We start from the raw sequence: 12,146 nt of genomic DNA, 5'->3' as shown, positions 1-12,146 counted from the left end.
TTAAGAATAGCTGTTTCCATTGTGTACCAATGAATGACAAAACTAACAATCAGTCAAGTGTTACCACAGAGTGTCTTTATTCTTAGAGTGTTTGGGTGATGGGTGATGTGAAAAGAGGTTTAACGCCGCGTTAAGATTACTGCACTCACTTCTATAACATTCTATGCAACACCGTCATCAGATACCATTAAAAATCCCCTAGTTTCGTAAAATTGATATCTGTCGAGAACAAGTGAAGTTTGCATGATTGGTTCCAGTGTCCCGAAGCTAAGTGAACCAGCGATGCATGTGAACAATGGCAGGTGACAACCTGTTACGTCATCCATTATCACGTGACACATGACGTCAACAATGCTGTATAAGAATACGTAACTATGAAATATTGGCATCACGTTTGTTTCGAAATGCGGATCACTCGAAGTATTTTACATGGTCGTCGAGACATGTACAAGACGATATAACACCGCACGGTATAGCCGTATTGTGTTATATTTGATGTCCGCGTGTTTCGAACATGGGTACAGTGTGTGATATCCATTTCTAGCGTCCCCCGCCGTGATGTTGATCACTCACTCACTCACCCACCCACCCACTCTTTCACTCACTCACTCACTCACTCACCCACCCACCCATTCACTCACTCACTCACTCACTCACCCACCCACCCACCCACCCACTCACTCACTCACTCACTCACTCACCCACTCATTCACTCACTCACTCACTCACCCACCCGACCACTCATTCACTCACTCACTCATGTAGCGAGTGAATAACTCGACATATTTTTAACGGTCCTCGTCACTTCGAGTTAATTAGACCGCCTATGTCCATTCGTTCATCGACAGCTAACGGCGTTATTCATGTGACTCACAGTCAAACATCCACAATGTCAAGGCCACCGCGGTGACATAATCAACACGACCAAGGTCGTCTTTTCACGAATATATATATGTTTATTTACCGTTGATTAACTGTTTTCAAACATGTACAGCTATTTCAATCACAAAGCCTGAAAGTATCGACTGCCTTTAAAAGCTGTATTCATTAAAACTGACAGATCGTTTAAAGCTGCAAGATTATATTTGCACAGATGATTATTCTATTACGTTGTATCTATTTTTGCCGCTTCTAGACGAGAAATGTTTCTGTGGAGGAATTCTTATTGTCTATGTTTTTTGACGTAGAGGTGAATGTCCGAGTAACTCTCCATTCCTTACAAATAATGGAGCAGAGGCCCCGCAGCGGCCGAGGCCCATTATGTTTAAGGAATGGAGAGTTACGAGGATATTCCCTACTTAAAACTCATCCCTACTTTTACACTTTGACAAAATATTCTGTAGTTGAAAATATTTGAAAAATTCAAATGCTGCTTCAAGATAATGTACAGTTGACAAACAACTCTCCATTCCTGAAAAATAATGGAGCGTTCAAACAATAGAATGACGTCACAGATGTGTTTTAATAATACACATTCAATTTTATTAATTAACCATCAATCTTGACCGCATCCATTTTGTGAGTAAACATATCACAAGCTGGTCAGAGTGATATCTCGTAGCATAACGTTCATGGTTTCCAGTTGGTTTTGCCCTGCGAAGGCTTGATGACGTGTAGAGAAGTATCTTGTCGCGACCCCGATGTATCTGCCTCAGCCGATAACTGTGTCATGGTTTCTCTGTTCTCTCTTATTTCAAGTTACGGTGGGTAACGCAGTAGAAGTGTATTAATTATATGAACATTATAGAACGATATCAGAGCGATATACCTGAAACTTAAGTTTAGTATCTTGGCCAAATTCCCGTGTTTTGATTGTTCCAATCCGAGCTGAAATTTTGTTCAGCAACAATTAGTATATGTAAGTATATTAGATATGTAACTATATGTACTGTCATCACGTTCAGCAACAATTAGTATATGTAAGTATATTAGATATGTAACTATATGTACTGTCATCACGTTCAGCAACAATTAGTATATGTAAGTATATTAGATATGTAACTATATGTACTGTCACCATGTCCAGGAACAATTAGTGTATGTAAGTATATTAGATATGTAACTATATGTACTGTCATCACGTTCAGCAACAATGAGTATATGTAAGTATATTAGATATGTAACTATATGTACTGTCATCACGTTCAGCAACAATTAGTATATGTAAGTATATTAGATATGTAACTATATGTACTGTCATCACGTTCAGCAACAATTAGTGTATGTAAGTATATTAGATATGTAACTATATGTACTGTCATCACGTTCAGCAACAATTAGTATATGTAAGTATATTAGATATGTAACTATATGTACTGTCATCACGTTCAGCAACAATTAGTATATGTAAGTATATTAGATATGTAACTATATGTACTGTCATCACGTTCAGCAACAATTAGTATATGTAAGTATATTAGATATGTAACTATATGTACTGTCATCACGTTCAGCAACAATTAGTATATGTAAGTATATTAGATATGTAACTATATGTACTGTCATCACGTTCAGCAACAATTAGTATATGTAAGTATATTAGATATGTAACTATATGTACTGTCATCACGTTCAGCAACAATTAGTATATGTAAGTATATTAGATATGTAACTATATGTACTGTCATCACGTTCAGCAACAATTAGTATATGTGAGTATATTAGATATGTAACTATATGTACTGTCATCACGTTCAGCAACAATTACTATATGTAAGTATATTAGTTATTGTAACTATATGTACTGACATCGCGTTCAGCAACAATTAGTATATGTAAGTATATTAGATATGTAACTATATGTACTGTCATCACGTTCAGCAACAATTAGTATATGTAAGTATATTAGATATGTAACTATATGTACTGTCATCACGTTCAGCAACAATTAGTATATGTAAGTATATTAGATATGTAACTATATGTACTGTCACCATGTCCAGGAACAATTAGTGTATGTATGTATAAAGTTATTGTCTAGTATTGAAAGAAATTGTTACAGGCAAGCGGGTTTTTGATGATGTCACGAACCCTCGCCGACAGAGCGTCGTTGAGAGAGAACGCGAGATGATGGGATTCGCCCAGCATGTGCGGACAATCAGCGAGGACCTAGATGCTGGCATCAAACGGAAGGTGAGGGGTGGATTTTTAGGTCGTCAGTGAGCACCTTGATCCTTGGGACGGAAGGGTGAGGGGTGGATTTGTGAGGTCGTCAGTGAGCGCCTGGATGTTGGGTACAGAAGGTGAAGGGTGGATTTGTGAGGTCAGTGAGCACCTTGATCCTTGGGACTGAGGTGAGGGATGGATTTGTCAGGTCGTCAGCGAGCGCCTGTATACTTGGGACTGAAGGTGAGGGATGGATTTGTCAGGTCGTCAGTGAGCGCCTGGATGCTTGGGACTGAAGGTGAGGGATGGATTTGTCAGGTCGTCAGTGAGCGCCTGTATACTTGGGACTGAAGGTGAGGGGTGGATTTGTCAGGTCGTCAGTGAGCGCCTGGATGCTTGGGACTGAAGGTGAGGGATGGATTTGTTAGGTCGTCGGCGAGCGCCTGGATGCTTGGGACAGAAGTTGAGGGGTGGATTTGTCAGGTCGTCAGTGAGCGCCTGGATGCTTGGGACTGAAGGTGAGGGGTGGATTTGTCAGGTCGTCAGCGAGCGCCTGTATACTTGGGACTGAGGTGAGGGGTGGATTTGTCAGGTCGTCAGTGAGCGCCTGGATGCTTGGGACAGAAGTTGAGGGGTGGATTTGTCAGGTCGTCAGCGAGCGCCTGGATGCTTGGGACAGAAGTTGAGGGGTGGATTTGTCAGGTCGTCAGCGAGCGCCTGTATACTTGGGACTGAAGGTGAGGGATGGATTTGTCAGGTCGTCAGCGAGCGCCTGGATGCTTGGGACAGAAGTTGAGGGGTGGATTTGTCAGGTCGTCAGCGAGCGCCTGGATGCTTGGGACTGAATGTGAGGGGTGGATTTGTCAGGTCGTCAGCGAGCGCCTGGATGCTTGGGACAGAAGGTGAGGGGTGGATTTGTCAGGTCGTCAGTGAGCGCTTGGATGCTTGGGACAGAAGGTGAGGGATGGATTTGTCAGGTCGTCAGCGAGCGCCTGGATGCTTGGGACAGAGGTTGAGGGATGGATTTGTGAGGTCGTCAGCGAGCGCCTGGATGCTTGGGACAGAAGGGGAGGGATGGATTTGTCAGGTCGTCAGCGAGCGCCTGTATACTTGGGACAGAAGTTGAGGAATGGATTTGTCAGGTCGTCAGCGAGCGCCTTAATTATAATGCTTGGGACTGAAGGTGAGGGATGGATTTGTCAGGTCGTCAGCGAGCGCCTGGATGCTTGGGACAGAAGGTGAGGGATGGATTTGTCAGGTCGTCAGTGAGCGCCTGGATGTTGGGTACAGAAGGTGAAGGGTGGATTTGTGAGGTCAGTGAGCGTCTTGATCCTTGGGACTGAGGTGAGGGATGGATTTGTCAGGTCGTCAGCGAGCGCCTGTATACTTGGGACTGAAGGTGAGGGATGGATTTGTCAGGTCGTCAGTGAGCGCCTGGATGTTGGGTACAGAAGGTGAAGGGTGGATTTGTGAGGTCAGTGAGCACCTTGATCCTTGGGACTGAGGTGAGGGATGGATTTGTCAGGTCGTCAGCGAGCGCCTGTATACTTGGGACTGAAGGTGAGGGGTGGATTTGTCAGGTCGTCAGTGAGCGCCTGGATGCTTGGGACTGAAGGTGAGGGATGGATTTGTCAGGTCGTCAGTGAGCGCCTGTATACTTGGGACTGAAGGTGAGGGGTGGATTTGTCAGGTCGTCAGTGAGCGCCTGGATGCTTGGGACTGAAGGTGAGGGATGGATTTGTCAGGTCGTCAGCGAGCGCCTGGATGCTTGGGACAGAAGTTGAGGGGTGGATTTGTCAGGTCGTCAGCGAGCGCCTGTATACTTGGGACTGAAGGTGAGGGATGGATTTGTCAGGTCGTCAGCGAGCGCCTGGATGCTTGGGACAGAAGTTGAGGGGTGGATTTGTCAGGTCGTCAGCGAGCGCCTGGATGCTTGGGACTTAAGGTGAGGGGTGGATTTGTCAGGTCGTCAGCGAGCGCCTGGATGCTTGGGACAGAAGGTGAGGGGTGGATTTGTCAGGTCGTCAGTGAGCGCCTGGATGCTTGGGACAGAAGGTGAGGGATGGATTTGTCAGGTCGTCAGCGAGCGCCTGGATGCTTGGGACAGAAGGTGAGGGATGGATTTGTCAGGTCGTCAGCGAGCGCCTGGATGCTTGGGACTGAAGGTGAGGGATGGATTTGTCAGGTCGTCAGCGAGCGCCTTAATGCTTGGGACTGAAGGTGAGGGATGGATTTGTCAGGTCGTCAGCGAGCGCCTGGATGCTTGGGACAGAAGGTGAGGGATGGATTTGTCAGGTCGTCAGCGAGCGCCTGGATGCTTGGGACAGAAGGTGAGGGGTGGATTTGTCAGGTCGTCAGCGAGCGCCTGGATGCTTGGGACTGAAGGTGAGGGATGGATTTGTCAGGTCGTCAGCGAGCGCCTGGATGCTTGGGACAGAAGGTGAGGGGTGGATTTGTCAGGTCGTCAGCGAGCGCCTGGATGCTTGGGACAGAAGTTGAGGGGTGGATTTGTCAGGTCGTCAGTGAGCACCTGTATACTTGGGACTGAAGGTGAGGGGTGGATTTGTCAGGTCGTCAGCGAGCGCTTGGATGCTTGGGACGGAAGGTGAGGGGTGGATTTGTCAGGTCGTCAGCGAGCGCCTGGATGCTGGGTACAGAAGTTGAAGGTTGGATTTGTGAGGTAGATACCTTTTGAAGAATGTCTCATGATCAGTGAGTGAGTGGGTTGGGTTTAACGCCGCTTTGTAAAATATTTAAGTAATATCACTGCACGCCAAGTTTACCACATCGATTAAACCCACGAGCCAGGGTATGATGCTGGACAATAGCCAGGGCGAATGTTGGATTCTTATCCCTGACCATAGGTTTCTGGCATGCCTGAAGGACGCGACTCTGTTCGGCGAATCGCAGCGCCTTGGGCCACTCTTGCCTCCTATGATCAGTGAGTCAGCGTATTATATATACATAAGTTAAAAAAAGATGTTTATTTTTTTACTTTGATGACGTATCTTGCGAATATCGGCGATCACGATCTCGAAATACTATCGACCTTCACAAACCGACGCCAGCTGTGCTGCTTATGGTACTGTCATGCAAAGATCAATCGACATAATTTTACCACGGAGTCACAACGTATTGCTCACAAATTAATCTATTGTTAAAGTAAGCTGTTGTTAACAAACATAGAAATAACGCCGAGGCACGCTGGTGACGTTGTATTGCAGCACGTGCAACCAATCAAAACATCACGCGATGCCACGTGACCGCATATCTTTACTCGCCATCTGTGAAATATCAATAGCTTAAGCTAGAACGAAGATCAATTCAGTTTGTAATCGATACGTGATAATGATATCAAAACATAACAATTCAAAAAGATGTCCATCCATATTTACAAATTGTTCTTATGAAGTGGCGATAATGTTTATATTGTATGAAATTTAACAATTTTCGACCAGAACGTCATACGATTTAATGTGCACTTTGTATGTGATAAGAAAATTAGACATGATTCAACTACCTGTCAAGATAACAAAACGTGTCTCACGGAGATACAGGCCACACAGATCGCAGTTTATGCATGATGAAATGGTGTTGAGAAGAAGTGTAAGGTTTGAAATCGTCTCCTGGTTTCTAAATAATAATTTTGTAATGTTTGATGAATCTTTGAAATTATTCTCATTCTCGTGTTTTTGTTTGGAGCTACAGTTGCAAAACCATATATGTTTTAAATTAACACTATGAGTCTAAATATTTCTTCCGGACGTTTTCTGTATACGTCGTATATGCTGTATATATGCTTATAACGAACTACGGTATTAACGAAATCAAAATTGTGGTCCATTTGAGTTCGTTTATAACCGTAGTTTGTAAATACGTTTTAAATTATTTAGATAATTATGTCATTTGACATCACAGATTAGAACATTTAGAATCAGAATTGTTGTGAGTAAGTATGGTTTTTCGCGTTTTTAGCAATATTCCAGCAAAATCACGGCGGGGGACACCAGTAAGGGGCTTCACACATTGTATCCATGTCGGGAATCGAACCCGGGTCTTCGGCGTGACGAGCGAACGCTTTAACAACTAGGCTACCCGACCGCCCCCTCATAATTGTAGATCTAGCAATAAGTGTCAATAAGGATTAACCTGGGTATATCTATTATCGAGTCCAGGCGACTCTTAGTTATATTTTCCGGGTCCATGGTACGAACATGGGACAGAACCATTCGTACCACATTCGTAGCACTACGCCCATCGTAAGTCTATGTTAAAGTATAGGAGTTACGATCACCTAAGCGCCACGACTGTCGTAAGTCTATGTTAAAGTATAGGAGTTACGATCACCTTAGCGCTACGACTGTCGTAAGTCTATGTTAAAGTATAGGAGTTACGATCACCTTAGCGCTACGACTGTCATAAGTCTATGTTAAAGTATGGGAGTTACGGTCACCTTAGCGCTACGACTGTTGTAAGTCTATGTTAAAGTATAGGAGTTACGGTCACCTTAGCGCTACGACTGTCATAAGTCTATGTTAAAGTATGGGAGTTAATATCACCTTAGCGCTACGACTGTCATAAGTCTATGTTAAAGTATAGGAGTTACGATCACCTTAGCGCTACGACTGTCGTAAGTCTATGTTAAAGTATGGGAGTTACGATCACATCAGCGCCATGATCGTTCTGTGGAATGGGGTCCTGGGCCCACTTGAACAAAGCGATCTTAGCGCTACAACTATTGTAAGCCTATGTTAAAGTATGGGAGTTACGATCATCTTAGCGCTAAGATCGCATTGTGCAAGTGGGCCCTGGTGCGGATTTCAAGGCTTGTTTTAAGAAAATCAACCACTGATACTTCAACTTCGAGAGAACTTCGAACTGGAACAGAAATATCAGTTACATCTAAAATGTTGTAAATACTTTCAATGGAGTATGAACTTACACTCTATGATGGTTCATACAAAGTGAACGTCAATTCTTTTGAAAATATACGTCACTATTTTCGACCTGGAAGGACGTAGATCTACAGACAATTGTTTTAAGTGCGGGTGACTACTTGTTTACACTGGCATACAACCAGCTGTGTCGCGGAATGAAGTAGTTCTTTAAAAAGAGGGGTGACGTGAGCATATGTATGCACAGCATGCTCTACAGGAACATCTTTTGTAGTTTGTTTACGACAAATGTATCAAAAACATATCATCTTGGATGAGAAAGGTCTTACCTCAGAAAGTCAGTCACAATGACAGCGCGTCGTAATACATTTACATCAAGGACAAAACGCCAATACCATTCTTTATAACTCATTGTAGGATCCTGATGACGTCACCCCAGCTGATCTCAATCCTGAATTCGTGAAAGTTCAAACTGTGACGAAAGGCCAAGTGTTTGTAAGTAGAGACACTTCAACTTCAACAATTCAAAACTGAGTTGTGTTTTCTTGGCGCAGAGTTGCGTCCCTTCGGGCGTGCCAGAAATCCATGATCGTGGATTCGAATCTCAGTTGCCCCGATTATGTTTCAAGGTTTGTCAGCACCACATCCTTGCTCCTGGGTTTCACCAAGGATAAACGCCCGAGACCCGCATCACTCCAGGCGGTCCGTCCACATGACGCACCGTGATATATAACTGGAATACTGTTCAAAGCAGCGTTAAACCCAACTCACTCACTGACTGTAGTGTGTGCTGTGTGGTGTAATCAGTGGGATAGCCCAGTGGATAGGGAACTGCTGAGGCCGTTAGACAGGGGTTCGGTCCCCTATACAATATTTGAGTGCTTATTGGTCTCGCAAGCTATGACATGCTTCAACTGGCATATTACGGTCCATATGAATGTGCCCACCAATGTGCTTTCATAGACTCAAATCTTTAAAAAAAACTTACTAGATTTGTATTAGAGGTTCTTATCCCAGATTCACCCCGGTAATGATGCTTGCTTGCTCAGCACCGTACATGTGCTGGTGGCTGCCTAAGACCTGCATCGCTTCGGGCTTTCCTCCCACATTGGTTGGTTGGTTTATTGTTTAACGCCGCACTCAGCAATGTTCCAGCTATATGACGGCTGTCTGTAAAAAATCGAGTCTAGATCAGACAATTCAGTGATTAATATCATGAGCATCGACCCATGCAATTGGGATCGATGACATGCATCAACCACGTCAGCGAGCCTGACCACGCGATCCCGTTAGTCGCATCTTACGGCAAGCATAGTCGCCTTTTACGGCAAGCATGGGTTGCTGAAGACCTATTCTACCCCGGATCTTCACGGATCCCTCCTACATTGTCAGACAAGCCTACATATTACTGAAACCCGTGAAGATGCTGGGGTAGAATAGGTCTTCAGCAACGTATGCTTGCGACAAGAGGCGCCTATGATGGAGCTATGTTAGGAGAGGTGAGGTGAGATGAGGTGAGGTGAAGTGAATTTGGGTTTAACGTCGCGTCCAAGACTATTTCACTTATATAGCGACGTGCATGCACATGTGTGTATGTGTGTGTGGCTGCTTGTACTGGTTCGGGCTGATGCCGATTTATAGTGCTAGCTCACTGAGATACCATGCCGCAGTTTAACATGAATACCCCACTCAGACACAGTATACTGACTTCGCGCCGACCAGTCCTTGTTTTAGCCCCTTAAAGCCGAGCGCCAGATAGGGTAACAACAAGTACCATCTTTCAACGTCTTTTTGTATGACGCGGTCGGGGATCGAACCCCGGACCTTCCGCTCTCCGGGCGGACGCTATACCACTAGACCACGGAGGCGGTGATGGAGCTATGTATAATGATGTGTTCCACAACACGCTTCCACACACCTGTATAACTTGTGGTATAACTTCATAACCCTTAGGGGGGTGAAATGGTCCAGTGGTTAAAGCGTTGGCTAGAAACGCCGAAAACCTGGGTTCGAATCCCCCAATGGTACAATGTGTGAAGGCTGAATGCGGCGTAAACTCACTTATAACCCATGTGCGTTATTATAATAATCATTCACGTGACAGTGACTCTATCTCAGGGCTTGGCGGACCTACTCCTGGGACAACAGACAAGTTTCTGTGTGGTCAGCAATGGCGCCGATTGTCTGCTTATCAACAAACAACTCTACATGGATCACGTGACTGATGATCTCGCGCGGAGAACGAGACAACAGGTACATTATACTTCCTGCCTCAAATAGACCTGACTGTGTGGAGAGGACTGCGTCGTCATTAACATTAAAATTAGATATTTCCACTCGTTCAATTCTGATTTCTGTGAAGGTGTTCATTCAGTCTGTGAGTAAGCTGTATAGCTGGAATATTGCCGAGTGTGGCGTAAAAAACAAACATATGTCAAATGTATTGATAATGATATTTTGTAGTATTGAAGACAAACATTGAAAATGTATTTTTTGAAGTGCTTGAATATATTCATGAGCCGCGTGTTTCAGCTGTGTCCCTATCCAAGCGAAGAAACCCTGCAGAGGAGTCTTCAGACCAGCGTTGACTGGAATGCGTACAGGGAGGTAACTCTCGCCAACACACTCAAACTCGTTAAGGAGAGAAAAACAGGAAGCGTGGCATGAGATCACATCTTAAATGCACGTCCATTCGGTTGCTTGTTGGTTATCTTGGATGTACAAAGTGAAAACGCGTCGTGGTAAAGTTGACTGATATCAATACTTAGTGAGTAAGTGAGTGAGTGAGTGAGTATGGTTTTACGCCGCTTTTAGCAATATTCCAGCAATATCACGGCGGGAGACACCACAAATGGGCTTGACACATTGTACCCATGTCGGGAATCGAACCCGGGTCTTCGGCGTGACGAGCGAACGTTTTAACCACTGGGCTACCCGACCTCCCCGATATCAATACTTAAGTCAAATAATATCTTATCACTGTATGTTAGTAAATAAGCCCTTAGAATCCAGAGTAAGTTTTTTCAAATTCCCTTCACGCACAGTGGACTGGATAATTCTTGCTCCTCTAAAAGAACGTATTCCAGATTAACACGATTCCAGGTAAAAGAACCATGCGTTGTCAATGACTACATAATAAATGTACAGTGATTGCGTGGCATTTGGTTGGTTTTACCATTCAATCTTGTTTGCGTTTCCATAAAACCGAAAAACAGGCCACGCCCACTAACGGACTACTGTTTTTTGACTGGTTGATAAAGGAATGGGCGGGGCTTGTGGTAATTGCGCCGATCATTGTCACTGATTTCGTATAGTTTTCCAGATTTTTGTGTGTTGATGATTAAATAAGCAGTCTGTGATGTCATCACCGTTGACGTATGTATTTGTAAAAATTGACTTCAATATGTTTATGGAATTATAAACGTAAAATCCGGCATTTACACTTTGCGTAGATACCTCCATGAACGTCAAAAGACGTGTTGAAGTCAGTTCCTAAACATCGCCTACTCTACCAGTAGTCTAGTGGTTAAAGCGTTCGCTCGTCACGGAAACGTCCTGGTTCGATTTCCCATATTGGTAATATATGTCAAGCTCATTTCTCCCGCCATTGATGGAATGGTTACATAAATACCGTCCCTACTGAAATGGTTCGAAGTTCGGATTAGCAAGGTCCTCTCTGACGAGGTTCCACTCATATACAAGTCATAAACGTTGAACCAGGAGGTGTATATCCCTGAATGAGTATCTCTGAATTTATACTATGTATTTGCATTGCCTTCAATTGTGTGCAGATCGATATGCAACAATACAAGTAGAGATTGCATCGAAGTCAAGTGATACGTGGTGAGCCGTGTTACGTGCCACTGTTGCAGTAATCAGTATTTCAGTATATGCCTCGTTCCACACCGCTGATAAGCGCTCATTCGTCACCACTCGCCCCTTTCCGTGACCTGCAAGAAGGCTTGTCCCGGATAAGCTCTACGTCGAATGTAACTCGGATACTTTAACAGAGACTGACGAGAGCCGTAGCGCTAAGCTCTGGTGCCCTGGTGCCCTGGTGCCCTGATGCCCTGATGCCCTGGTGCAACTAATATCCTGCAATCACTCAGCCCAAAATAAAGCCACACTTAATTTTTATGGTTTGGG

At 44.4% G+C, this 12,146-nt stretch overlaps 1 protein-coding gene across 1 annotated transcript in view; it reads left to right on the top strand.

Moving 5' to 3' along the window:
* LOC139444605 (uncharacterized) overlaps nucleotides 1-10,667 on the top strand; it is a 39,367-nt gene extending 28,700 nt beyond the window's left edge. The window contains exons 14-17 of the mRNA XM_071225510.1: nucleotides 3,002-3,132; nucleotides 8,418-8,495; nucleotides 10,119-10,253; nucleotides 10,533-10,667. Coding sequence (XP_071081611.1) covers nucleotides 3,002-3,132; nucleotides 8,418-8,495; nucleotides 10,119-10,253; nucleotides 10,533-10,667 — 479 coding nt within the window. The remainder of the gene's footprint in view (nucleotides 1-3,001; nucleotides 3,133-8,417; nucleotides 8,496-10,118; nucleotides 10,254-10,532) is intronic.
* The last annotated feature ends 1,479 nt before the right edge of the window (nucleotides 10,668-12,146 follow it).

Source organism: Haliotis cracherodii, unplaced genomic scaffold (genome assembly GCF_022045235.1).
Source record: "Haliotis cracherodii isolate W230 unplaced genomic scaffold, xgHalCrac1.p SCAF_6, whole genome shotgun sequence".
Lineage (NCBI taxonomy): Eukaryota > Metazoa > Mollusca > Gastropoda > Lepetellida > Haliotidae > Haliotis > Haliotis cracherodii.
Note: the sequence above shows the minus strand (reverse complement) of the source record. Positions and strands in the feature narration are given on the sequence as shown.